Below are 12,647 nucleotides of genomic sequence, written 5' to 3'. Positions count from 1 at the left end.
GAGAAACAGTGTTCGAGTGGAAAAAGGGGTATAGCTAGGCTGTACACAGAAATGTTTTGAAATGATTAAACCTGCTGTTTAATTATTTCTCTTTGTGCTGTAATTATTCTATGAAACTATAGCATGAGTGCAAAATAGCACCTTAACCTAAATACTTACTTATTCAACCTGGAAACTCAGATTTTTCATTATTCAAATTAAGGGGATATTAAATCCCACATTGTTTTAAAACCGAATAAGAAACTCAAAGATTGGAATCAGAGAGTTTCATGCCGAATATAGTAAACTATAAAAGTATCGGCGGTTACTAGCGTATTGGCTAGTTACTACTAGCGTATTAGCCTATTGGCTCTTTATATTTAAGTTTCAGATTTTTCATTCTACCAAACAGGCATACTAACCAGTAAACATACAATTAACAGACATAATACAGTACTTGCCTTATAGCCTAACTTGATTTGTTCTTAAAGATTTATTCAGAATTCTTATTTTCTTCTACAAACTGGTGCAAATGGGGACATCTCTCTCTCTCATTCCATTTTTCCAAGAAGCTGATCTTAATTTTATCATTGTGTATATGTCATTTTTAAATAATTGATTAGTAATATTGTAAGGTATTTTTGAATAGTACTTTTTTTTTTTTTTTTTTTTACAGGTACAACAAGTTCAAAAGATAATTAGCTCAGAATTGAATGTTTATAATCTGTATGCAGACTGTGCATCATTTTCCAAAGACTCCAGGATGGTAATTGATAAACAAAATTTGTTAAAAAGCATGACTCCATTTGGAATGTTAAATATATTTATGTATATAACCATTGTTTATTAACCTAGAAATACAGTAGTTCTTTTAAACAGCTGAAACAATGAATGCAAACAAAGGAATACAGGATAGGACATAATTACTGTTGTGTAATTTGCTTACTTTCTTTATTTGCTTCACAAGCAGAATAATAGCCAATGAGAGGTGAGTATCTTTGTATTGTCTGTGATTTATGCAGATGTCTCTGTTTACATGTCATCTCTGCTGTATTTGTGACTTTACTTGATTTTTTAAATGATGCCAGTCAACTTTTTTTTTGCTTTTAACTTCTTTTTATTGTTATTATTATTATTATTATTCTAAGACCCAGAGTCAAAGACTCATCTAGGAGGGCCCCTTTGACATACACGCAGCTCATCATTTTCATGCCTTAAACACATTCAAATTCTCTTTAGACACCACTCTCTCATTCCAGTCATTCACAATTCTCCATACAAAAATCCATTTATAAACAAGTTAAATAATATGGACCCAAGAATAGAACCCTGGGACACATCACTGGTTATCCTTCTTTTTTGAGACAGTGCTCCATCATACACAACTTGCTGGTATCATTCAGAGAGCCAATCTCGGATTCATTTAACCAAATGCTTTTGCAAAGTCCAAGAATATCACTTTATATGATTCTCCCTTATCTAACACACTCGTTGCCCTTTCATAAAATGCAAGTAAATTGTGAAAACTGGACCTACCTTTTACAAATGCATGCTGACAATCATAAAGAATACTATGTCCATCAACCCAATCTCTCCAACATCTTGACCATAACTGCAGTCATACAGACTGGTCTATAATTCAAAACTTCTGTCCTAGAACTATGCTTCTGGAGTGGTACTATTTTGCCTTCCTTCTGCTTCTTAGGAACTCTACCAACTGCAAGACTTTCATTAAATAACCAGGGCAAGTGCATAGCCAACTCTTTTTTTCACATTACTTAAGAATATGTGGTGATATGTCATCCATTCCCACAGCCTTATTAACATCTAACCCAATCAACACCCGATACACCTCTGATTCCTTCCCTTCTAATTCTCCTAATACTTGCCTCCCTTCTATACATTGCACTGCATCATTTGCACCAGTGTGATATACTGATAAATTGCTTGTTCAATAATTCTGCAGCTGTTAGTCTGCTGCTATGACTATCCACCAATGTTAATCTGCCATAATTGTTCTTCCTCTTGCTTGCCATGTAGCAGAAAAAATCCCTTGAGTTAACCTCGGCTTGACCAGACAATCTCCTCTCATACTGCACCTTTTCTTGTCTTTACCATACTTGTCACCTATCTAGCCTGCACTTTATACTCTTCATGGATTCAGTCATCACATTCAATCATCCTATACCTCCTCCATAACATTTTCTTTTCTAGCACAGCTTGCTTGATTTCACTGTTCATCTTCATCCATTTCACCCCTACTCTATTCACTTTCTTAACCCTTGGTATGCAGTTATACATGGCTTGTGTCAAATACTGCCTTGTGAATTTCCATGCACTGTCAACATCTTTTCTGATCAGCTCATCTACTCAACATACTGATGCTGACTGACTACAGAACTTCCTATAATCACCTGCTTTGTACTTCCACATTTAACCATTTTTGGCAATAACTTTTTCTTGTTTCACCACTTCCCAAATAATTACTCATGATCACTCTAACCAACCAGCAGCATTGTCAATAGCTCATTAACAACTACATCTTGTGAAGTTATCACCAAATCGAAAACATTAAAGCCGCTAATCACTTCAGTCACATGCTTAAGATATTTATCTCTCAGAAATTCAACAAACTCACTCTCCTTGTCCCCATACACTATCTCCTCCTTCCATTCTTTATTCCTGTAATCAAAGTCTCCCATCAGGATCACCTTCTCTATTACATGTCCAACCAATTTGCCTAAACATTTCAGTCAGTATTCTCTATATTCACTGGCCTATAATAGCATCCTATCAGATATACTAACTAGTTAATTTCAACTTCACACCACATAGATTCAATATCTGTGTATGCACTATCATCTTCCATACTTTGTGGACACAATTCCTCTGCAATCATTAACAGCACCCCCTCTCCTCTTTTCACATTTCTATCAGGTACAACAAGTTCCATTTCTATTCCCAAAATTATATTCTCTTCAGACCACAAATTTCACTTATTCCAATTATCTTTCGGCATACTAACTCAATCAATGCAAAAAATTCAGCTCTCCTGTTTCGAATGCTCTTTATATTTGTGTACAAACATAACTCCTTGGTCTTTGAGGTCATTCTACCAGCACTAATATTATCTATTCTAGCTGCTATTATACTGCACTTCTCTGCCTCTCTTAAGTCTGACCACTCCATTTCTCTTATCTGGACTCTGATTTCCATTCATACCTGTCTCATCCTAACTTTCTTGTATTCCATCATTTTGTGCTGCTGCTGCAATCACATCTTCAACCTCATATCTGTCTTCCTCCTGCCATACAATCTGTTGATTTGTTCTATCCTGCTTCACAGGTAGACTCTGATCATTTGCTCCATAAACTTCTTGACTCTGACTTTCTAAATGCCCAACACCAAACCCATTCAAATGCAATCCATCAAATTTCAACCATTCCAGCTTTCTTTCCGATTCACCTCATAGATTTACAAACTGTGACCCCCCTTTGTCCCACACAACTAAGCCATCTTACTATTCATTATCTCTGCTCTCCTCAATTCACTATTGTTGTATCTGGGCCACATGCTAATGGCTTTTCCAACAACACTATTATCATTACCCATCACAACAAATTCCCCAACTATTTATTGACATTCTTTTTTTCCCCAACTAAGTCATTTGTGAACTACCACTAAGTTTGATGCCTGGTCTTTCCTTTTCTGCAGCACATCAGTTGTTTTTTTTTTCATTGTTCCACTAGGAAAGCATATTTTGTGCACTTTATTCGTCATCCCACCCCTAATGATCGAGTCCCATACAATGATATCCTTGGACTCTTTCTTTGTAATAACAAATTTTCTCTTTCTCATTCTCATCAGCCAATCTCTTCGAGATGTTTCATTTCACTTTTCATTTTCATTAACTCTTGCCTAAGCTCTTACTATGGTCTTGACTCTTGCTCCCATTTCTAATTGCTCTAAATTATCAAGACACTTCACATGCTTTCCTTCTTTTCGTTTACCCAAACAGTCAAACAGTCCACAACTCTTTCACTTTTTTTTTTTTTTTTGTGCATACATATAGCAAGTTTTGTGATGCTTCCACTGCAAAAAATCCAAGGCAGTGCTCAATCTTCCTTACCGAAGCTTTCTGTGCCACCGATATGTGTTTCTTTATGAATGCCATTTTTAGAGCAGAAGCATTAAGAACGAACAAATAGCAAAACACAATATAAACAACAAAAATTCCATCTATAAACTATTGAAGGACACTTGTATCAAAACTGAAAAAATACAGCACAATTTGCAATGAAAAACTACACTATACACTACGAAAACACTTTTTTTTGTGCAGCTCAAATCTACCACTACATTCACCATTTTCACTACTACTACAACAAACCTCAAAACCATTTTTTTTTCCAGTTATATTTTACTTTATATATATATATATATATATGCAGTTTAAGAAAATTTTGGACTTACAGGCATTATGTTAGTCATAGTGAAGTGATTCTGCTTTCGTTTTTCACTCTTTCTCTTTTTAGGAAAAAAGCTTGAAAATGTCTCGACCATGTACTGATAGCAGTAATCTTATAAAATGGCTTAACCAAGAAGAAGTAAGAAAGGCTTTGCATATTCCATCAACAGTGCAGAAATGGGATATTTGCAGGTACTTTTTTGCTGTTATTACATAGAGCATTTTTTAACCTGAAAACTTATCTAGTAAGCTTACTTGATTTTGAAGCTGAGAAATAAAAAAAAATTAAAAAAGAAAAGAAAATATTGTCTTTAACTAAATGACCTTTTAGGAAAGAAATATTGTTATTATTGATGTCATTGTTTCCATGTTATCATTACAGTATACTATGGTTGATATATTTAGCAAGTTAAATATAACTTTCCTCATACAAAAATCCCATTCTCTTCAATTTGGTTATTTAGTTCTCAAAGATGCAAGTGTTTTCTCAATGCATCCTACTTTCATATGGAGATCTGCATCAGGAATGGCTAATCCAAGGCCTACAGGATTAATGCTAGGCCATTAGTCAGCCTGTAAATTGGGCTGAATGAATGAATGAATGATGGTCCTGCTGTTTTCGACTTAGCCAACCAAACTGAATTACTGAAACTCTGAAGACCAAAACAGATGAAATCCTTGTTTTAAATTTATTCAGACATTGGGGTGGGGGGCTCACCTGCGTAATGGTGAGAACAGCTGCAGTAATCAGTACTCTTACTGTATTTGATAAACATGATAAACTTCTTGAATGGAAAGCTTTTTAGAGCTGTTCAGAGTTTCAGACAACGTATGGTGACATAATCAGATAGCATGCTGATTGAGATACTGCCAGGAGAAACAGAATGAACAATGAAAAATCAATTACTAAAAGCATCCCCAACAAAATTTAAGTTAAGCACCATTAATGTAAGAAGCATCAATGGGGGGAAAAAATTGAGATGTCTAGGAAAAAATTTTGACGTAATTCATATTACTAACAAAACAGATGATTTCCTTTTAAGTATGTTTTATTCAGGTACTAAGGGATCAGGGAAGGGTAGGATAATTATAGTAATCAACATTAAACATGTGATAAACCCTTAAATGGAACCAAAATACCCATAAGTAAAATTATGTGTGTATATTTTAAAATATAAAATTGGATAATGAGACTTATTTGTGCCTGTAGTCTCATGGAAGGTTCTCATAGAGATGAAGTAGTAGAATTTTTCTAGTTATTAGGGGGGGGGGGGAGAGAGAGAGAGAGAGAGAGAAGCTGATATAAAGAAAAGAAAAAGCTGATTCTTGTTGGGGACCTAAACATCAGAGTAGATAATCAGTTTCCAAGGCATTTGAAATTGATAACAGACATCAAATATTTTGAAAAAATATGGATGGAGAAAATATTATAAATGATAACTACAGCAGATATCTGCTAGATTTCTGCTCCAAACAGAGACTAGTCATTAGACAGCATGCTCTAACATAAAAACGCACATAAATTCACCTAGCAAGAACACATGCAAAACAAGAAAAGTCATTATTATCATAAGATCCCATGGAGACACAGACTCATCTAGGAAGTCAGTCCCTTTTGTCATACTGCGCCTTAAACATATTCTTCGCAGAAACCACATTCTCAGGCAGTGCATCAATCATTCGCAACTCTCCATGCAAAAAACTTACTTCTCGCCCCCTTCAAAAATTAATCCTATAACAACCCCTTACCAACTTGTACGTCTCTATCATATCACCCTTCCTACTATCCATTAGAATCTGCAAATTCTATCATCTCAACCTTTCTTCATATTCGACATACCAGAGATCAGAAACTATTTTGGTCAATCACCTAGATAATTTTTCAATGCCCCTTCATTCTTTTGAAAACCAGGTGACCAAATCTGTGCACAGCACTTGTGCAATGGAACCAAAATCCCCTTCTACAAGTCAGTGTCCTCTGCATCATTCCCAGAATTTGTTGTGTTGTCCTCACAGTTTTGTCAATGCATCCTCTAAACTTTAGATCTTTATCCACCATCACCCTAAGATCTCTTATTTCCTCCACCTCCAACAATGTATCATTACCACCAAAAGTAAATTCTACTTTTGGTGGTAATGTTTTCCACCTTTGTTTTCCAAATTTGAAAACCTTACATTTCACAACATTGAACTGGCATCCCCACTACCCCTGACAATTCATTCAGTCTATTCAAGTCTTGTAAGGCCACAACATTTGCTCTACTCCTAATAGTTCATCCCAACTTTGCATTATCTGCAAGTAACTGTATATCCCCCAATATTATTAACATACATGCTTAACAGCAAAGGTACTAAAACAGACCCTGAGTCACACCACTAGTGACTCTCCTGATCCAGGATATTTCTCACTCATACACAACTTGTTGACACTATAAGACAGCCAGTCAGCAATCCAATATGTTTTGGTGTGACGTCACACCAAAACATGGTATGAACGCAAATTTAAGGAAGCCTGTGAGATTATTATCAACAACCCCTACTCAACAATAATGATGGTCTAAAAATCCCAAACATATGGAAGTCACATATTCGACCCACAGAACCTTGCTCTCTAAGAGTAACTATAAACAGGACTGTAGTTAATCCAGGATCCTAAATCAAAAATAACAATTGTAATGCTAAAAATAGGACATCATTGTTACTGAAAGAAAACTATCTATAAAAAAGAATGTTTATTCATGTTATCATAAATAGAATTTAGCTTGATGTAGTTTCTAAATTATTTTATTTATTTTTTTTTTCACTAGAAGTTGTGCCAGTAGAATAACCTATGATCAAATCATTGTTTCTCTAGTTTACTGACTCAGCTTGTCCTGTATATTTGTATATGCTGCAGATGATGATCTTAATATGAAGATCGAAATGTTGGGAAATTAAAACAGTTATTTATAACACAGTTGTAAAGTCCATAATTTCTAATATGAATTTCATTCATAAGCACCACTTCAATCTCTCCTTCCTTACTCTCTTGTTCTTTCACATCGCTTCTTACTTTCTCAGATTCATTCTCTACACTTGATACACTCCCCCCTCCAGCAGCAGCAGCAGAAGGATCTTTCCAAATGGCACACCAAAAAAAAAAAAAAAAAAAAATTCAAATACAGTCCATCACTCTTATACAGTTTAATTCTTCCTTCAAGCACATTCCACACATTAACAAACTGCACTCCTTTTTCTTCATACATTTCTGATAACATATCATTCATAATTCTTGCTCTCTGCTTAATCTCATCACTGTCATACCTGGGCAACACACTGACTACTTTTCCTATCACATTTATCTTTTATTCTTCTCAACAATCTTTTGATATCTAATCTTACATTCTCCTTGTTCCCAGTCAAGTCATTTCTTCCTACTACTGCTACCAACTCCTTTGCTTGCCTACTCATCATATCCAGTGCCTCAATTACTCTATTCATTTTATCTCCAGGAAAACAAACCTTGTGCATCTTCTCATTTCCACACCTCTAATAATCAAATTCCTATACAATGGCACTTGAGGGTCTTTCATTTACCTTTTTGATACTGACATCATTTGTTCTCTTCTTCTTCATTCTTCCATACATATCTCCAATTCTCTTCATTTCACTCCTCATCCACCTCATCTCTTGCATGTTTACCAACTCAGCTTTCAAATCTTGTATCCTTTTTTTTCGCTATCATTCACTCACTGTTTTATTGCCAGTCACACACTTGTTCACTGCCAATCCCACTCGCCACCTTATCTTTAATTGCACTATGTTTTTCAATGTCATTATTGCCCACTTTATCGTTAATTTCACTCTCTTTTTTAATTGCATTATTATAACATTAAAATTTATTATTATGTTATTGTTGGTTGTGATGTATTCCTATTGATCCCGAGTACAAGAGATTGTACAGAGGTTTTGAAATAGGAAGAGAACATTGTTTAGTATTGAGCATCATAAAATTTGAAATGGCAAATGTCTTTTGATTGAAAAGAATCAGAATTGAACAACAGCTCTGTTAGGTATGAAATGTTGACTGAAATAGAAGATAAAGGAGTATGAAAAAAGAATTTTAGAGAATTATGAAAAAAATCTAATAAAAAAAAATAAATAAATAAAATTGATTTACCTAGCCAGATAAGCATACAGATGAAGTCATCTGCAGAAGTAAGAAAAAATAAGAATTTTTTCTTACTTCTGCAGATGACTTATGCAGAAGTAATTAAAAAATTCTGGAGTAGATAATATTCAACCTGTATTCCTGAAAGATAATGGTTTACAATAAAAAAAAATAATAAAAGGTTTTGAAGTACTTGTGCTGCATAATCCAAAGGACATGATCATAAGGCTGAATAGATTCTAAATATTGGTATAGTGAGAGTACCACTCTCATCATACCAGTTTATCCAAAAAAAAAAAAGGAAATAAAATTGAATGTGATAACTGTAGAGATGTTTCATTACCACTTGTTTCAGGTGAGCTTTATCTTTGAGAACAGGCTGAATAAAAATTATTCTAGAAAATTGAAGAACTAGCTAGTTTTAGTATAATTAGTTGTTGCCAATGCCATTTTATTAACCCATGACAGATAGCAGAGACATCATAGGAATATAATAAGGATCTCTTTTAAAGCCTTAATTAATCTTTAAAAAGCATATGATAAGGTATCAAGGGAAAAGCTGTGCAAAATACTAAATTTAATACAGCACAATAAATGCATAGTTAATGCAGTACTTAAGTTGCAAATTGGCAGCTAGTATTTGAAGGATATGAAAGAAGATGGTTTGATGTTAAATCAGGAGTGAGTGAGGATGGTATTCTCTCTGTTGTTATTTTTTAATCTATAGAGACCATATTATATTATATTAAACTCATCAGTTAAGTGACTCCATAACGCAATTAGAAGAATGACAGTATGTTGCACTCTTCGATTGGAAAAATGCCTGAGTTCGATTTTCATCGTGACAAGAGGAATCTCTATATGGGCTTTATCAGTTGAAGGTGAGTTAACTGATTTTGTACGGAGATAGCAGGGTTTTTCATCATACAGACAAATTGGTCTAGAGAACGCCCACAATTTACAGACAAAAAGAATACTAGTGATGGCAGTGGGCAGTAGATGCCATTTGCATAGACGATGATGGTAGTGGTGGTTCAGTATGGTTGGTAATCATTGAGACAGAGTTGTAGAAGCAGGTGTCCTCCCTCGATGAGTCTTTGAACTACTTGGAGGTGTCATGTAATAATAATAATAATAAACCTGATGTTACAGAAAATAATAAATCAGTTCTTTACTCTCTACACATCATGTCAGCAAAAAATCAGCTAGCACCTTTTTATTCCCATATAGGGAGTAGGCAAGGTCGTTTAGCCCTATGTAACTTTTGGAGACTGAGTAGACAGTTCAATCTCCACTGGCAGCCAATTAGAGATAGCTGACTCAAGGCTATCACTAATTAAGTGGCATACAGTGAAGAGAGATGGCTCAACAAGTGCCGCCATCTCGTGGTCCTTAACCCTAACACAATATATTTAATGTCTGAAATAATGTGGGTTCTACAGACGATTTTCTTGACTGTAGAACCCACATTATTTTTTTCCGGGAGAAAAAACCAGCTTGCCTGTGCCAGAGATTGACTAACTCGAGAACCAGTCGAAAAAAGGCTTAGAAAAATTTCCTCTAGTCGACGACTAGATTCGAAACAAAGTCTTCATCCGTGCGGTCAAGCGCTGTGGTATGCAAACGCCACATCCACTGAGTTACACAGGCTCTCACACATGATGTTATATTCTTAAATAGATCCACTGAAAATCTTCATTAGTCTTTAGCCAAATTTAATAATTGTGCTAACAAATCTGGTGTGAAAATGCAGTAGCACAACTAAAACTATTATAGGCAGGGAAACAGATAAATATGAAAATAGATAATAGAACAAGTAAGGCTAGTATGGTGGGAAACCAGGTCAATAAATTTTTTTGGAACATGAAATAAATCAGCCAAAAAATCATGTGAAAGGCAATTCAGTTTTAACTAATGGATCTGTGAACTTAAAAGAAAGAAAAAAATTCTCAAACAGCTTATATCTTTCAAAGAAAGTAGGCATAACTTTTTTTGGAAATCAGTATGGAACTATTCTCCATGCTTATTTATCACCAGTAATTGAGTTCTTCTGCTAATGGTTTGTTGAGTTATGGGTGATGATAATACAACAGGAAACTGTTACCAATTCTTGTTCTTATCACAACTGATATTGTCTGAAATGGGAGGACCTCCATGGTTGATTTTATTTCTGAATTATAACTTTAAAGCACAGTTTGATGGCCTTTGTGCATAACAGTGTGTACTTCCTGTGATAAGTTGAATCCATGAAAGTCAGGTCTGGTGTTAATAATAATAAAATTCCAAGTTTCTAGGAGGGTGCTAGTCAGGGATGCACTAGAATTTTTAACCAGAGCTTGTCTTAAAAAAAATGAAACAAGCAAGCAAAAAAAAAAAAAAAAAAAAAAAAACTGGGCTCTTCCTTTTTGAGGATTACAACTACCTGAAAGTATAAGCAAATTCAGTTTATCTGCATGCATCCACTTAATTTTGTCCACACCTTCTTAAGATGATAACCTTGTAAAGTTCATGACAATTCTAGAAATGCGAAATCTTTGTGTTTTTGGAATTCAGTGGAATTTTTGTTGAAGAATAATATTCCTGTAAAATTGCTAGTAGAGATAATCCCTATATAGGCTGCTGTGTTGGGATGAGGGGAAAGGAATCACAAAGAGGTGCTGAAATAAGCATGCCACAGCTGGATTTTCCATGTCTACAGTTAATAGTTGTTGTCAGTTTAACAACTGGCTTGCAAAATTCTTGAAAATTTAACACTCGCAGTTAACCAAAGATCGGCTAACTCCAAAACTATCAGAAAAAACCTTAGGAAAAATTTCTTGTAGTTGGCTACTAGATTTGAACATGTAATGTCCTTCTGTTGATCTAGCATTGTATGTTGATCTAGCATCTTACATCCTCTCATCGGAGGATGTAATTATCAATGAGGTATCAAATCATCCACCAATTGGTGAAAGTGACCATGAGGTGATTACTTGGGTGGTTGCCAGCAGTGCAAGGACCCCTGTGAAAAAAGGGTATATGTGGAACTACAAGGGCGGTGATTATGAAGAGATCAGGAGACAGCTTGCAGGTGTAGCATGGAATGAGGAGTTAGCTGGAAAAGATATCAATGCAGCTTGGGGGATTTTCAAAAAATATTTAGTGGATGCAATGTCTAAATGTATACCACGGGTGAGAAGGTTAAATAAGTTAGGTGTGAGATGGATGAATAAAGAGATTAAGCATGCAATACAGAGAAAAAGGGCATTGTGGAGGCAGCATAAGAGAAGTGGAAGTAACCAATTTCATGAGTTCTACAAAGACCAGGCAAGGAGAGTGACTTGGTTGGTGAGAGTAGCTAAAGAGAGGTATGAACAGCAGTTAGCTAATGAAGCTAAAAAGAATCCTAGGGAGTTCTTTCGATATGTAGCCAGCAAAAGAAAGAATGATTATGGAAGGATGACATTGATTGGAGGAAATGGTATAAAGACAGCTGTTGCAGCATGTGTGGTGGAGATACTTAATGAGCAGTTCATAAAGATCTTTCAATCTTGTGAATGTGACTTCATGGAGAGATTAAGAGCAGTTGATGATGGGGAGGAGAGACTGACTGTAAGTGAGCAAGAGGTGTTTGGGGAGTTGAGTAAACTAGATGTAAATAAGGTTGTGGGACTTGATAATATATCACCGCGTATTCTGAAGGAATGTGCCAGAGTGTTGACACCTGCCTTGACATATTTTTTTAATACGAGTCTTGCACTTGGTCAAGTCCCTAAAGAGTGGAAGGAGGGCAAGATTGTGCCACTTCATAAAGGAGGTGATTGAACTCAAGCATCAAACTATAGGCCTATCTGTGTGTCAGGTGTTGTGGTTAAGTTGTTGGAGAAGCTTGTGAGAATTAGGATCCAGAGTTGGGTTGACAACAATGGTATAATCTTTGATGGACAGCATGGATTTGCTAAAGGGAGGTCGTGTTTTAGTAATCTACTTACTTATTACAATAAAGTGACTGCTTTCTTGGACAGAGGAGAAGGATACACAGTAATATACTTGGATTTTGCAAAAGCTTTT

The 12,647-nt window shown here is 35.3% G+C and overlaps 1 protein-coding gene across 4 annotated transcripts in view; it reads left to right on the top strand.

The window, feature by feature from the left end:
* Nucleotides 1-12,647, top strand: part of LOC150093905 (lysosomal protective protein-like) — a 135,534-nt gene that overhangs the window by 100,218 nt on the left and 22,669 nt on the right. For all 4 annotated transcript variants that reach the window (XM_090413074.1, XM_090413078.1, XM_090413076.1 and 1 more), the window contains exons 7-8: nt 656-745; nt 4,515-4,639. In XM_090413074.1, the coding sequence (XP_090269200.1) occupies nt 656-745; nt 4,515-4,639 (215 nt within the window). The remainder of the gene's footprint in view (nt 1-655; nt 746-4,514; nt 4,640-12,647) is intronic.

The sequence above is a fragment of the Typopeltis vanoorti genome, chromosome 23, assembly GCF_054136105.1.
Source record: "Typopeltis vanoorti isolate ZY-2024b chromosome 23, IOZ_Tvanoo_1.0, whole genome shotgun sequence".
In the NCBI taxonomy this organism is placed as follows: Eukaryota; Metazoa; Arthropoda; class Arachnida; order Uropygi; family Thelyphonidae; genus Typopeltis; species Typopeltis vanoorti.
The sequence above is the reverse complement of the archived record's forward strand: the minus strand, read 5'-3'. Positions and strand labels throughout refer to the sequence as shown.